The following is a 13,447-nucleotide window of genomic DNA, read 5'->3' on the forward strand; positions in this document are numbered from 1 at the left end:
ATTGTGGTAAAATGCATATAACATTTACTGTCTTAACCATTTTTAGGGGTACAGTTCAGTATATATATTCTTAATGTTGTACAGCCATCACTGCCATCTACTTCATAAGTTTTTCGTCTCTCAAAACCGAACATCTGTCTTCATTAAACTCCCTATCATCCATTCTTTCCTGTAGTCCCTTTCTACTTTCTGTCTGTATGAGTGTAACTGCTCTGGAGACCTCATGTAAGTGGAATCCTACAGGATTTGTGTTTTTTTTTGGTGATCTGCTTATTTTTAATGCCTCTGTGCATTTGTATTATATACTTTCAAAGTGATTTCACAAAACCGTTTCATTTTAGGTTAACTCATTTCTATTGTTTGTGAAATACTGTGTATGATTCTGTTCTGTTTCTGTCTAATTTGTGGAAATGTTGTGGGAAGAAAATGAAATAACAAATGAGCATATGTCCTGAAAATAAAAATATAAAAATTCTAAGTTAGCATGCTATTGTAGAATACAACGCTATGATAAAAGTAGGAAAAAAAAAGGTTTGAATTCTATCTCTGCTCCCTGTGTAAGCTGGGTGACTTTAGATAAGCTTTAACGTGTTTGAGCCTTACTGGCTCATTTTTGAAATGTAATCCCTAGTTACACAGTTCTTGTGGGATCAGATGGTACATGTGAAACACTGTGAAAAAGCAACTGCATAGATATGTTCATTAGCCACCTGAGCGGGAAGCGTATCCCATTGCGATGCCCATCATCCAAAGCTATATGTTATCTTTACTTTTTTTTTTTGAGACAGAGTCTTGCTCTGTTGCCCAGGCTAGAGTGCAGTGGTGCAATCTCAGCTCACTGCAAGCTCCACCTCCCGGGTTCACGCTATTCTCCTGCCCCAGCCTCAAGTAGCTGGGACTACAGGCACCCGCCACCATGCCTGGCTAAATTTTTGTATTTTTAGTAGAGATGGGGTTTCACCGTGTTAGCCAGGATGGTCTTGATCTCCTGACCTCGTGATCCGCCCGCCTCGGCCTCCCAAAGTGCTGGGATTACAGGCATGAGCCACTGCCCCTGGCCATCTTTACTTTTTTTGTGAAATGACTTTAAATACTTGGCAAACATTTGGTCATTGTTCATCTGATCTCCACCATCCAGGTCTCAGAGAACGTAATTTCTCTCTGAAAGCTTATTGACCCAGGAAATAAGATCTCTTTCAATCTGAGTGCGTCAGGCTTTATTCTTGTCATTTTGTCTTTTGAGAATTTTCAAATGGAATTCATGGAATGTTGGCTTATATTCACATATTAGTAAAGTATGTTGAGACATCTTAAGATTGATTTGTGGTTCTATATGCCATATTAAATCAAAATAATAGCTGTTAATGGTTTTCACATTAGTCTGTCTCTTGTTTTTATGGAGTAATGCTGAGAGTTCATTATGCTTCTTGTTCTACAGAAGAGCATGTTAAAAGGAGTTTTTGGAGTCAGAGAGGTTATTCTTGGTTTCATAGGGTACACTCTATACTTTTTAGGGATTTCAGAGTATATAGCTGAAGGTGATATTTTATGTAAATATGTTTTATGGAAACTTATTGCTCGTCGCTGTTTCCTGTTAACTCTCCTAAAATATAATTAAACCTTTGGAACTTTTTTATAGCTTTTGTGCTAGACTAATTTTTGTCTCCAATGAGGTTATATAAATGGCAGCTTCTGAGGTTTTCAATGTAGGAAGTCATTTAAAACTTCATGTATATTGTGAAAATGTAGTCTGCTTTAAGCTCTCTAAAGTGGTCTAAGTTACTGGTTCCTAAGTATGGATGAGCATCAAAATCATCTGGAAAATTTGTTAAAAATACAGTAATGAAGGTACCTCACTGTCCTTTTTCCCAAACATACTTCTGCATTCTGTTTGAGTAGGTAGGGCCTACACATTTTTCACAAGTATCCTCTTGGGAATACCCAGGAATGCTCACTTGAGCAACCTCTTACTAATATATACCTTGATAAGGTGGCTAGGTAAACATAAATATAGAAAAATCCATAGATCTCCCATATATTAGCATAAATCAGCTAGAAAATACAACGTTTAAAGATCTAGTTCGCAGTAGCACCAATATATCGAACTCTAAGGAATCGATAAATAGGCAAAAACTTTATAAAAACTTCTGTTAATGTTTCTGAAAGATATAGGTGACCACTTTCTAGATAGGAAGATTTTATGTTACTAAGTTGAATTTTCTCTAAATTAACACAGAAATTTAAAATAATCGTGATCAAAATTCTAGTAGAGGTATTTTTGAACTTGTTCACTGCAAGAATAAATACATAATTGCAAAGAATATCTCAAAATCATCACTAGACCTGGTGTGGTGGCGCATGCCTGTAATCCCAGCACTTTGGGAGGCTGAGGCAGGCGGATCACCTGAGGTCAGGAGTTTGAGACCAGCTGGACCAGTGCGGTGAAACACTCTCTCCTGAAAATACAAAAATTAGCTGGGTGTGGTGGTGCATGCCTGTAGTGTCAGCTACTTGGGAGGCTGAGGCAGGAGAATTGCTTGAACCCAGGAGGTAGAGGTTGCGGTGAGCCTAGATTGCACCACTGCCTTCCAGCCTGGGCGACAAGAGCAAAATTCTGTCTCAAGAAAAAAGAGAAAAAAGAAAAAGAAATCAACACTAATATGGTGAGACTTAACGTATGTGACATTAAAATAGTGATTGGATGTTAAAACAGGTATAGAACAGAAAGAAGAGTGTATGTGTGTATCTGTATGAATTTATGATGGGTGTAACATATATGTATTAGTAGGGAAATGAGGGAAATGATACATTTCTCTGACTTTGGGAGAACATTATATCTCTACCTCATATTGCAAACAAACATAAAGTTCAGATTAATTACCTAAATGTGAAAAAATGAAATAATTTCTTTAAAAAATGTAATCTTAGTTTGAGGAAGGCTAACATTATAAAGGAAAAAACTGTTTTGACTGGAATATAGTTCAATATGTCAAAATCCACCTTCAACAAAGTTGAAAGTAAATTGAACTTGGGGAAAGTATTGACAGCATATAGATCAAAGGTTACTAGCCTGTGTAAAGAGCAGTTATAAATATCATTAAGAAAAAGACTGTCGACCTGTCGGCACCTTGTTCTCCGACTCCCAGCCTCCAGAACTGTGACGAGTAACTGCTTATTGTTTAAACCACCCAGTCTATATGTGGTATTTTGTTATAGAAACTCAAGCTGATTAGGACACTAGTAATCAGTAGACTGAAACTGAAACAAAAATAAGAACCTTTTTTACCTGTCAAATTGGCAAACATTAAGAATATTCAGATTTTTGTCAGAGATGATACAACCTTCTAAGAAGGCAATTTGGGAAAATATAAAGCTTTAGATTATTATATGTCTGACCTAGCAGTTTTACCTCTAGGGCGCTTACCCCTAGGAAAGTGTGTAATAATATTGGTGCAGTGCCCTTCATCCCATTAGAAAATTAAAAATAACCTTAATGGCCTACCACTAAAAGGGGATTGAAAATTTAAGATATATTTATTTATGTGTTTATTGAGATGGAGTCTTGCACTGTCTGCCTGGGCCGGAGTACAATGGTGCGATCTCGGCTCACTGCAACCTCTGCCTCCCGGGTTCATGTGATTCTCCTGCCTCAGCCTCCCGAGTAGCTGGGATTACAGGCTCACACCACCACACCCGGCTAATTTTTTGTATTTTTAGTAGAGATGGGGTTTCACTGTGTTGGCCAGACTGGTCTCGAACTCCTGACCTCATGATCCGCCCCCCTCGGCCTCCCAGTGTTGGGATTACAGGTGTGAGCCACTGCGCCTGGCCAGATACATTTATACAAGAGAATGTTAGTTAACATTCATAGATATTTATATTTTGTTTACTTTTTATTAACAAATTTTTTTTTAGAGACAGGATCTTACTCTGTCACCCAGGCAGGATGCAGTTGCACAATCATAGCCCACTGCAGCCCGAACTCCTGGGCTTAAGCGATCCTTCTGCCTCAGCCTTTTGAGTACCTGGGGGACTTTAGGCAGTGCTACTATACCTGGCTAATTTTTAAATGTTTTATAGATGAGATCTTGCTGTATTGCCCAGGCTGGTCCAGAATTCCTGGGCCCAAGTGATCCTCCCACCTTGGCCTCCCAAAGCGCTGAGATTACAGGCATGAGCCACCACTTCTGACCAATAGATATTTATATTTGTGACTGGAAAATATATTAACAATGTGGTAAAAAATTCAGTTAAAAATAATGAAAGATTTTTGCTTCTGGCTAAGATAGAATAACAAGGACAGCATTTATCTTCTTGCCTTGAAATAGTTGAAAATGGATGAAATATATGTAACAGTGGTTTTCAAGTTATTGGGCATCAGGCAAAGAAGAATAGTTATCCCAGGAAAATGAATGTGGAGAGCCCTACAATTTCCTTACATTACTGCCTGGTCATGGCAAGAGGAAAAACTGAGAGGAAACTGAGGCTGAGCCAGTGGTTTGCTGGGTTGAGGAGGCAGAGCTGGGAATCCAGAGATGCAAGGTGGTGAGAGCCCATATGGAAGAATACCAGGGAAGAGAGCTGCAGAGGGAGCTCCAGAGAACTGCACAGTACCCGCTCAGTACCCTCTCAGGTGTGTAGCTGAGTATTGATGAGCACATGCTTGTGAGGAAACGACCCAGGGCTGGAGGTAGAACCACCTGAAAGGATTAGAAGGAACAATTGCTGAAACTCACACAGGGCCAGGAAGAATTTCTAATCATACCAGTTGGAGTGGAAAACCTCAGCCCTCATAGAGCAGGTAGGGTACTCAGAAGGGTTTGCCCACCTAGCCCCAGACTAAGTTTCGTTACTCTGACCCCACCTAATATTAAAAAGAGATTAATTAAATTGTTCGCAACAAAAATAATATATTTCAGTGTTTGTAACACGTAGAAGTGAATTGTATGACAATAGCATAAAGGCTGGAAGAGCAGAAATTGACATGTATTTGCGCTGGGCAGAATAATGCTCCCCTCTTTCCCCAAAAGATATCAAGTCCTAATCCCTGGAGCCTGTAAATATTACTTTATATGGAAAATTGTTTTATGGTGTGATTAAATTCAGGATCTTGAGATGAGGGGGCTATCTTGGATGATCTGGGTAGGCACTAAATGCAATCACATATATATAAAAAGGAGGCAGAGGGAGATTTTACACACAGAAGACCCTGTGAAGATGGAACAGAAAGATTTGAAGGTGCTGGCCTTGAAAATTGGAGTGATGAAGCTATAAGCCAAGGAATGCAGCAGCCACCAAAGCTGGAAGAGGCACAAAGCAGTTCTCATTTAGAGCCTACTCTAGAGGGAATGTGGTGCTGCCAATTCCTTTTTTTTTTTTTTTTTAAGATATCATTTACCCCTTTAAGTTGGTTTTTTTGTTTTGTTTTGTTTTAGTATTTATTGATCATTCTTGGGTGTTTCTCGGAGAGGGGGATTTGGCAGGGTCATAGGACAATAGTGGAGGGAAGGTCAGCAGATAAACATGTAAACAAAGGTCTCTGGTTTTCCTAGGCAGAGGGCCCTGCCGTGTTCTGGAGTGTTTGTGTCCCTGGGTACTTGAGATTAGGGAGTGGTGATGACTCTTAACAAGCATGCTGCCTTCAAGCATCTGTTTAACAAAGCACATCTTGCACCGCCCTTAATCCATTTAACCCTGAGTGGACACAGCACATGTTTCAGAGAGCACGGGGTTGGGGGTGAGGTTATAGATTAACAGCATCCCAAGGCAGAAGAATTTTTCTTAGTACAGAACAAAATGGAGTCTCCTATGTCTACTTCTTTCTACACAGACACAGTAACAATCTGATCTCTCTTTCTTTTCTCCACATTTCCCCCTTTTCTATTCTACAAAACCGCCATTGTTATCATGGCCTGTTCTCAATGAGCTATTGGGTACACCTCCCAGACGGGGTGGCGGCCGGGCAGAGGGGCTCCTCACTTCCCAGATGGGGCGGCCGGGCAGAGGTGCCCCCCCACCTCCCAGATGGGGCGGCGGCCGGGCGGGGGCTGCCCCCCACCTCCCGGACGGGGCGGCTGGCCGGGCGGGGGCTGTCCCCCTCCTCCCAGACGGGGCGACTGGCTGGGCGGGGGCTGCCCCCCACCTCCCGGACGGGGCGGCTGCCGAGCGGAGGGGCTCCTCACTTCCCAGACGGGGCGGCTGCCGGGCGGAGGGGCTCCTCACTTCTCAGACGGGGCGGCCAGTCAGAGACGCTCCTCACCTCTCAGACGGGGTGGCGGTGGGACAGAGACACTCCTCAGTTCCCAGACGGGGTCGTGGCCGGGCAGAGGCACTCTTCACATCTCAGATGGGGCGGCGGGGCAGAGGCGCTCCCCACATCTCAGACGATGGGCGGCCGGGCAGAGACGCTTCTCACTTCCTAGATGGGATGATGGCCGGGAAGAGGCGCTCCTCACTTCCCAGGCTGGGCGGCCGGGCAGAGGGGCTCCTCACATCCCAGACGATGGGCGGCCAGGCAGAGACGCTCCTCACTTCCTAGACGGGGTGGCGGCCGGGCAGAGGCTGCAATCTCGGTACTTTGGGAGGCCAAGGCAGGCGGCTGGGAGGTGGAGGTTGTAGCCAGCCGAGATCACGCCACTGCACTCCAGCCTGGGCAACACTGAGCACTGAGTGAGCGAGACTCCGTCTGCAATCCCGGCACCTCGGGAGGCCGAGGCTGGCAGATCATTCGCGGTTAGTGGCTGGAGACTAGCCCGGCCAACACAGGGAAACCCCGTCTCCACCAAAAAATACGAAAACCAGTCAGGCGTGGCGGCGCATGCCTGCAATCCCAGGCACTTGGCAGGCTGAGGCAGGAGAATCAGGCAAGGAGGTTGCAGTAAGTTGAGATGGCGGCAGTACAGTCCAGCCTCCGCTCGGCATCAGAGGGAGACCGTGCGAGGGCAAGGGCGAGGGAATTCCTTAATTTCAGTTTAGTGATACTGATTTTGGACTCTGGCCTCTAAAACTGTGAAAGAAAAAATTTTTTATTTGTTTGTTTCTTTTAAGCCACATAGTTTGTGGTAATTTGTTACAGCAGCTGCAGGAAACTAATTTATGCTGCATGTGAAATGGTGTAATATTAAGGTAGATTGTGATGAAGATACATAGTATAAACAATTAAGCAACAACTAAAAGCATAACAAAGAATTATAGCTAATGAACCGAAAAAGGAGATTACAATAATAGAAATGGTGAATCCCAAAGAAGCCAGAAATAGGGGAAGAGGCAAATAAAGGAAAGAAAGAGCTTGATGGTAGATTTAACCCTAACTATGTCAAAAAGGACATTACATGTAAAAGGCAGAGATTTTTCAGATTGAATGGAAAAGTAAGACTCGGTATATGCTGCTGCCTGCAAGAAACACATTCTAAATATAAAGGCAAAAATAGCCTACAGGTAACAGAATGGAAAGAAGTTCACTGTGCTTACAAGAATTAGATGCAAGCTAGACTGGTTCTGTTAATATCAGACAAAGTGGATTTCAAAGCAAAGGCTATTGCCCAGGATGAGATGGTCATTTCATAATGACGAAGGGGATTCATTCATCAGCCTGGCATAACAAGCTGAAATGTTTATGCACCGGACTACGGAGCTAAAATACATGAAGCAAAGCCTGGCAGAACTACAAGTAGAAACAGACAAATCCACAGTGATAGAGATTTCAGTAGCCACTCTCAATGATTTGTAGAACACGTAGCCATAATATCTGGATCTAGAACACTTGACCAACACTGTCCCCTATGCAACCTGATTGGCATTTACAGGACACTCCACCCGGCACCAGCAGAAGAGACACTCTCTCAAGTGCTCACAGAATGTTTGCCAAGATAGAGCAGATGCTGGGCCATAAAACAAGTCTCTAAATTAAAAGCATTCAAATTATTCAGAGTATGTTTTCTGACCTCAGTATCATTAAGTTGGAATATATTATAGGAAGATAACCTGGAAAAGCCTCAGATATGTGGAAAAACCCATTTCCACATGGCCCATGGGTCAGAAGTAAAGTCAAAAGGGAAATTTGAAAGTCTTTTGGATTGACTGATATAAAAACAATAGATTTCTAAACTTGTGGGGTGCTGTTATAGCACAGTAAAGGGAAATTTCTAGCATTAAATGCCTGTTTTAGGAAAGAAAGATTTCAAATCAACGAACTCAGCTTCTACCTTTGGAAACTTGAAAATGACAAGCAAATGGAATCCAGAGTTACCAGAAGGGCCAGGTACGGTGGCTTATGCCTGCAGTTCTGCCACTTTGGGAGGCCGAGGCAGGTGGATTGTTTGAGACTGGCAGTTCAAGACCAGCCTGGACAGCCTAGGGAGACCCCATATCTACAAAAAACAAAAAAATTAGCCAGGTGTGGTGGCATGTGCCTGTAGTCCCAGCTAACCAGGAGTCTAAGGTGGGAGGATTGCTTGAGTCTGGGAGGTTGAGGCTGCAGTGAACTGTGATTGTGCCACTGTGCTCCATCCTGGGCAACAGATTGAGACCCTGTCTCAAAAACAAAAACAGTTACTAGAAGAATGGACATCATAAAGATAAGAGCAGAAGTCAGTAAAATAGAAAACAAAAATACATAGGAAATCAATAAAACCAAAAGCTGGTTCATCAAGAACATCAATAAATTGGTAAGGCTGATAGGAAAAAAAGTGAAGTCACAAATTATCAGTATCAGGAATGAGGGAGATGACAGTAGTATAGATTATATAGATATTAAAAGGACTGTATGAGGCAGGTGTGGTGGCTCACGCCTGTAATCCCAGCACTTTGGGAGGCCGAGGTGGACAGATCACCTGAGGTCAGGAGTTTGGGACCAGACTGGCCAACATGGTGAAACTCTGTCTCTACTAAAAATACAAAAATTAGTTGGTCATGGTGCTGTGTGCCTGTAATCCCAGCTACTCGGGAGGCTGAGGCAGGAGAATTGCTTGAACCTGGGAGGCGGAGGTTGCAGTGAGCTGAGATTGTGCCGTTGCACTCCAGCCTGGGTGACAGAGCAAGACTCGTCTCAAAACAAATAAATAAATGAAAAGGACTATATGGTAATATTACGAACAACTTTATGCCAATAAATTTGACAACTTATAGATGAAATGGATGAGTTCCTTGAAAGACACACAAACTATTAAAGCTCTCTCAAGAAGATATAGATAAGCTGATTAGCCCTATATCTATTTTATTAAATTTAAATGTAAAAATCAATATTTAGTTACTGGAAAACTTTTAAGTGTGGTTGGAAATGGTATACGAACTTTTTCAACTGAATTTTATGAAGTCTAATCACAGGTAAAAGTTTTCTGATGAAAATTTAGTGTCTGAATTGAGATATGCTGTAAAAAATGTTATATATCTTAATTATTTCTTCACATTAATTACATGTTGAAATAATACTTTGGGTGTATTGGGTTAAATTAAATATTATGAAAATCTTGCCTGTTTTCTTTTTACTTTTGATGTGTCAGCTAGGAAATATAAAAGCGTAGCTCACATTCTGTTTCTGTTGACAGTACTGCTTTGGAGCACAGTGTTTGAATGATCTATCATTTCAAAGACCTTTCCTCAGTTCGTTATTCATGGCTGTCTGTATTCCACATAGATAAGGTCTGAAATACTGCTAAGTGGCATGTTTTGTTTTATGCTTTTATAAGTTTGTTGGTCATTACTGATGTGGACCTTTGGTGCCTCTTAGGCTCATGGCTGTCTTCCAACCATTGTTTGCAATTTTTACCTAGAGATAAAGAGAAAGAGAGATTTGGTTTCAGAGTAGTTAGATTGGGATCATGAAAGAGCAACCTCATTTTGATGCTTCAAAAATAGCACATCCCCCGTATTACTGGGATTTGCTATTCTTGGGATTACTTCAAGAACATCCTTGTGTTACTGGTTTGGATGCTTCTGAATGCTGTGAAGTCAGTTTCATGTACATGGCTCATCAGTTTAGCTCTCTCTTGGCTTTGTTTAGACAGTTGGAGCATGATGGCCTAAACAGCTTCTTTCAATTAAACATTTTAGAATAGTTTACAAATAGTAAACAAACTCCAGTTTTTGTGACTCTTTGTCTCGCACAACAAAAACACAATCTGACCATGATCATCTGGCATCTTAGGGTGAAATATGGTTATACTTTGGCCCATACTGAAAGCATGATTAAAAAGGGGCAGGAGAGATAGACTGCTGAACTGATTTTCAAGGTTCCAAGAATATTGTAGGTTAAGAGTAAAAGTAAACTTTTGGTAGAAAGCAGTGGGTTGTCTAGGATTGAAGTATCTGAAGTTTTTAAACGAAAATTTAAAAAGAAAAATGAGAATTGCCTTACAAGTACAATCTCTTCTTTTTTAAAAAATAAACTTTATTTTGAAATAGTTTTAGATTTATAGAAAAAAATTAGATAGGGTAGGAAGTTTTCATATACCCTACATCCAGTTACCCCAGTTATTATCATCCTAATTTAGTGTGAGACATTTTCATGTTTAATGAATCAATATTGATATGCTATTAACTAAAGTCCAGACTTTATTCAGATTTTCTTAATTTCTATGTAATGTCCTTTTTCTGTTCCAGAATTCCATGCAGGACACCGGATACCTCATTACATTTCATTGTCATGTCACCTTAGGCTCCTCTTGACAGTTTCTCTTCTTTTTTGCTTAGAAATTCTCCAGAATTTCAGAAACTTCTGGGCATCGCTATGGAACTTTTTCTGCTGTGCAGTGATGACGCAGAGTCAGATGTCAGGATGGTGGCTGACGAATGCCTCAACAAAGTTATCAAAGTAAGAACCGTGTGGATGATATTCTCCTCAGAGCTATCATTGTTGTAGGCTAAGAGAAGAAGCGATCATTGAATGTTCTTCTGTTTTGAGTCCCTGAGGATGTCTGCACTTTTTTCCTTTCTGATGTATGGTTTGGAGGTGCTCTTGTATGGTTTGGAGGTGCTCTTGTATGGTTTGGAGGTGGTCTTGTATGGTTTGGAGGTGCTCTTGTATGGTTTGGAGGTGCTCTGTTGTATGGTTTGGAGGTGCTCTTGTATGGTTTGGAGGTGCTCTGTTGTATGGTTTGGAGGTGCTCTTGTATGGTTTGGAGGTGCTCTTGTATGGTTTGGAGGTGGTCTTGTATGGTTTGGAGGTGCTCTTGTATGGTTTGGAGGTGCTCTGTTGTATGGTTTGGAGGTGCTCTTGTATGGTTTGGAGGTGCTCTGTTGTATGGTTTGGAGGTGGTCTTATATGCTTTGGAGGTGCTCTTGTATGGTTTGGAGGTGGTCTTGTATGGTTTGGAGGTGCTCTGTTGTATGGTTTGGAGGTGCTCTTGTATGGTTTGGAGGTGCTCTATTGTATGGTTTGGAGATGCTCTGGTATCTGCCTGCATTGCTTGCCACACCTGCCCGGTCAGAAGACGCTGTGTTGACAATTGTGCCTGCATGATGCCTAGGTCAATGAAGGGAACCGATGGTAGCCACTGGATGCTCCTGGGAAAATGTCACTACAGGCACCAGAGAAGCCAGAGCTATGCCCAAATTTCTATGAGTCTCAGTTTTCTTAACCATAAAATGGGATCAAAGTTTTTGTGGCATGTTTATGAGTGTGTGTCTGTGTATGTGTGAGGATTAAATGCACTAATTGCCACTACTGGATCCTCAAAGTGGTAAGAAGTGTTCTTATTAATAATGACATCGTTGCAGTCTTACCCAGCAGGATTGATGGGTGTGGCACTGCTTCTCTTTTTCCATCACGTGGATTCCATGGTATCCTTTTGCCCAGGGAATCTTTGCTTTGTGGCTAGCACTTTGTTGTTTGGCTAATCACGCTTTCTGTGGTCAGGATGCTGGCTTCTCTGGAGCCATGGGATTCTAGCTCCCTCTCTTGTCCCTAGAGTGGTCACTGTCTTCTCTCTCCGCTTGCAATTCCTGCTTTGCTCGCATCTCACTTATGCAGTGACGTATATCAGTTTCACCTTGTTCTCCGTGCCTGCTGATCATTGGCACCACTTGCATGGTGCCATTTAGGGCCTGCTTCCAGTTAAGCTTGCTTCTCCACAGGCCTAAATATCCTTGCTTGCTTCTTTTATTCTCACTGGCAGGACCAGGGCGGTCTGTCTTTGCATGAGACAGGGTCTCGCTCAGTCACCCAGGCTGGAGTGCAGTGTCTGATCACGGCTCACTGCAGCCTTGAGCTACCGGGCTCAAGCTATCCTCCTGGCTTGGCCCCTTGAGTAGCTGGGACTACAGGCGTGCACCACCATGCCCAGCTAATTTTTAAAATTATTTGTAGAGATGGGATCTCGCCAGGTTGCCCAGGCTGGTCTTGAACGCCTGGGCTCAAGTGATCCTCCCTCCTTGGTTTCCCATAGTGCTGGGATCACAGGTGTGAGCCACTGTGCCTGGCCCTTGATGTTTCAGTTCTTGATATTTGATCCTCAGAGTCAGAAAATCTAAAAAGAGGGCTATCCCAGGTTGCCTTGGTTCATGGCAAATGGGACGTTAAGAGGGCAGAGAGAATATGACCAGAAACTGTTCTAATATTGGTCATTTAACGTGTAAGTATTGTTCTTTTTTAAACCTCCTTCTTTTTTTTTCCAGGAATTGCTGGACACGGTGGCTTGGTGTGTGTCTGAGGACTGTAGGCCATGGCCCTAGGTTGTGGTTTTAGGTCTCAGGTGCTCTTCCTGGCTGTCTCCTTGCTTCTTTCCCATGTCCTCTTCTTTGTTTCCAGCCATTTCTCCCTTCTGCTTAAGTTTGGTGCAGCAGGGTTTGGCTGCTCTCAGATTCCTGCTTCCTCAGATGCTGTAGTTGTCAGGCCCAGCGGGCTGGCAGCGGGATCAGGATCTGGCTAGGTTTGCTCTCACTGTGGCAGAGTGGGGGCAGGCGTGGGAGAGCACATGTGACCCCAGGCCAGCTGTAGGGAGTACAGGCATGGTCACGTAGCCTTCAGGTCCTAGACTTTGTCTTCTCATGAGTATGGCTGTGTGTGTATGGTGAGAACCAGGTTCTACTTAGCCCAAGAAAATGGGCACATTTTGCGTGTGGTTTCTGTAGAGAAATGCACTGGGTATCTGACATAGCCTGGCAGCATGCCTCCCTCAAGTAGGTTAGTCTCAGGTGGTGAAGCACGTGTGTCCAGCAAGAACTTCATATGTGGCATAAAGTCTCCGTTCTGTGAGGTGCTGGCAAATCACCATCACCATCAAGAGGCTGAAGTGATTTTTGTCTAGGGAGGCAGGAAAGGCTTCCTGGAGTCAGCAGCCAGTAGGTGAAAGAGTAGATTGGAGACCTTCTTAATCATCACCGTCTCTTGTCTCAAGGGGTGCCAGGAAGCTGTGGAGGCTGAACCCATCTTATGCTGCCAGAGAGTGGGACACCATGAGGGTCAGGTCAAGGGGTTGTACCTTGTTTGGTAGAGAATTAGGGGCTCTTG

At 43.0% G+C, this 13,447-nt stretch overlaps 1 protein-coding gene across 2 annotated transcripts in view; it reads left to right on the top strand.

Moving 5' to 3' along the window:
* The window catches only part of HTT (huntingtin), a 206,597-nt gene that overhangs the window by 46,790 nt on the left and 146,360 nt on the right, over positions 1-13,447 (top strand). For both annotated transcript variants that reach the window (XM_063603488.1, XM_003812979.6), the window contains exon 3: positions 10,690-10,810. In XM_063603488.1, coding sequence (XP_063459558.1) covers positions 10,690-10,810 — 121 coding nt within the window. The remainder of the gene's footprint in view (positions 1-10,689; positions 10,811-13,447) is intronic.

The sequence above is a fragment of the Pan paniscus genome, chromosome 3 (genome assembly GCF_029289425.2).
Source record: "Pan paniscus chromosome 3, NHGRI_mPanPan1-v2.0_pri, whole genome shotgun sequence".
NCBI classification, from domain to species: Eukaryota; Metazoa; Chordata; class Mammalia; order Primates; family Hominidae; genus Pan; species Pan paniscus.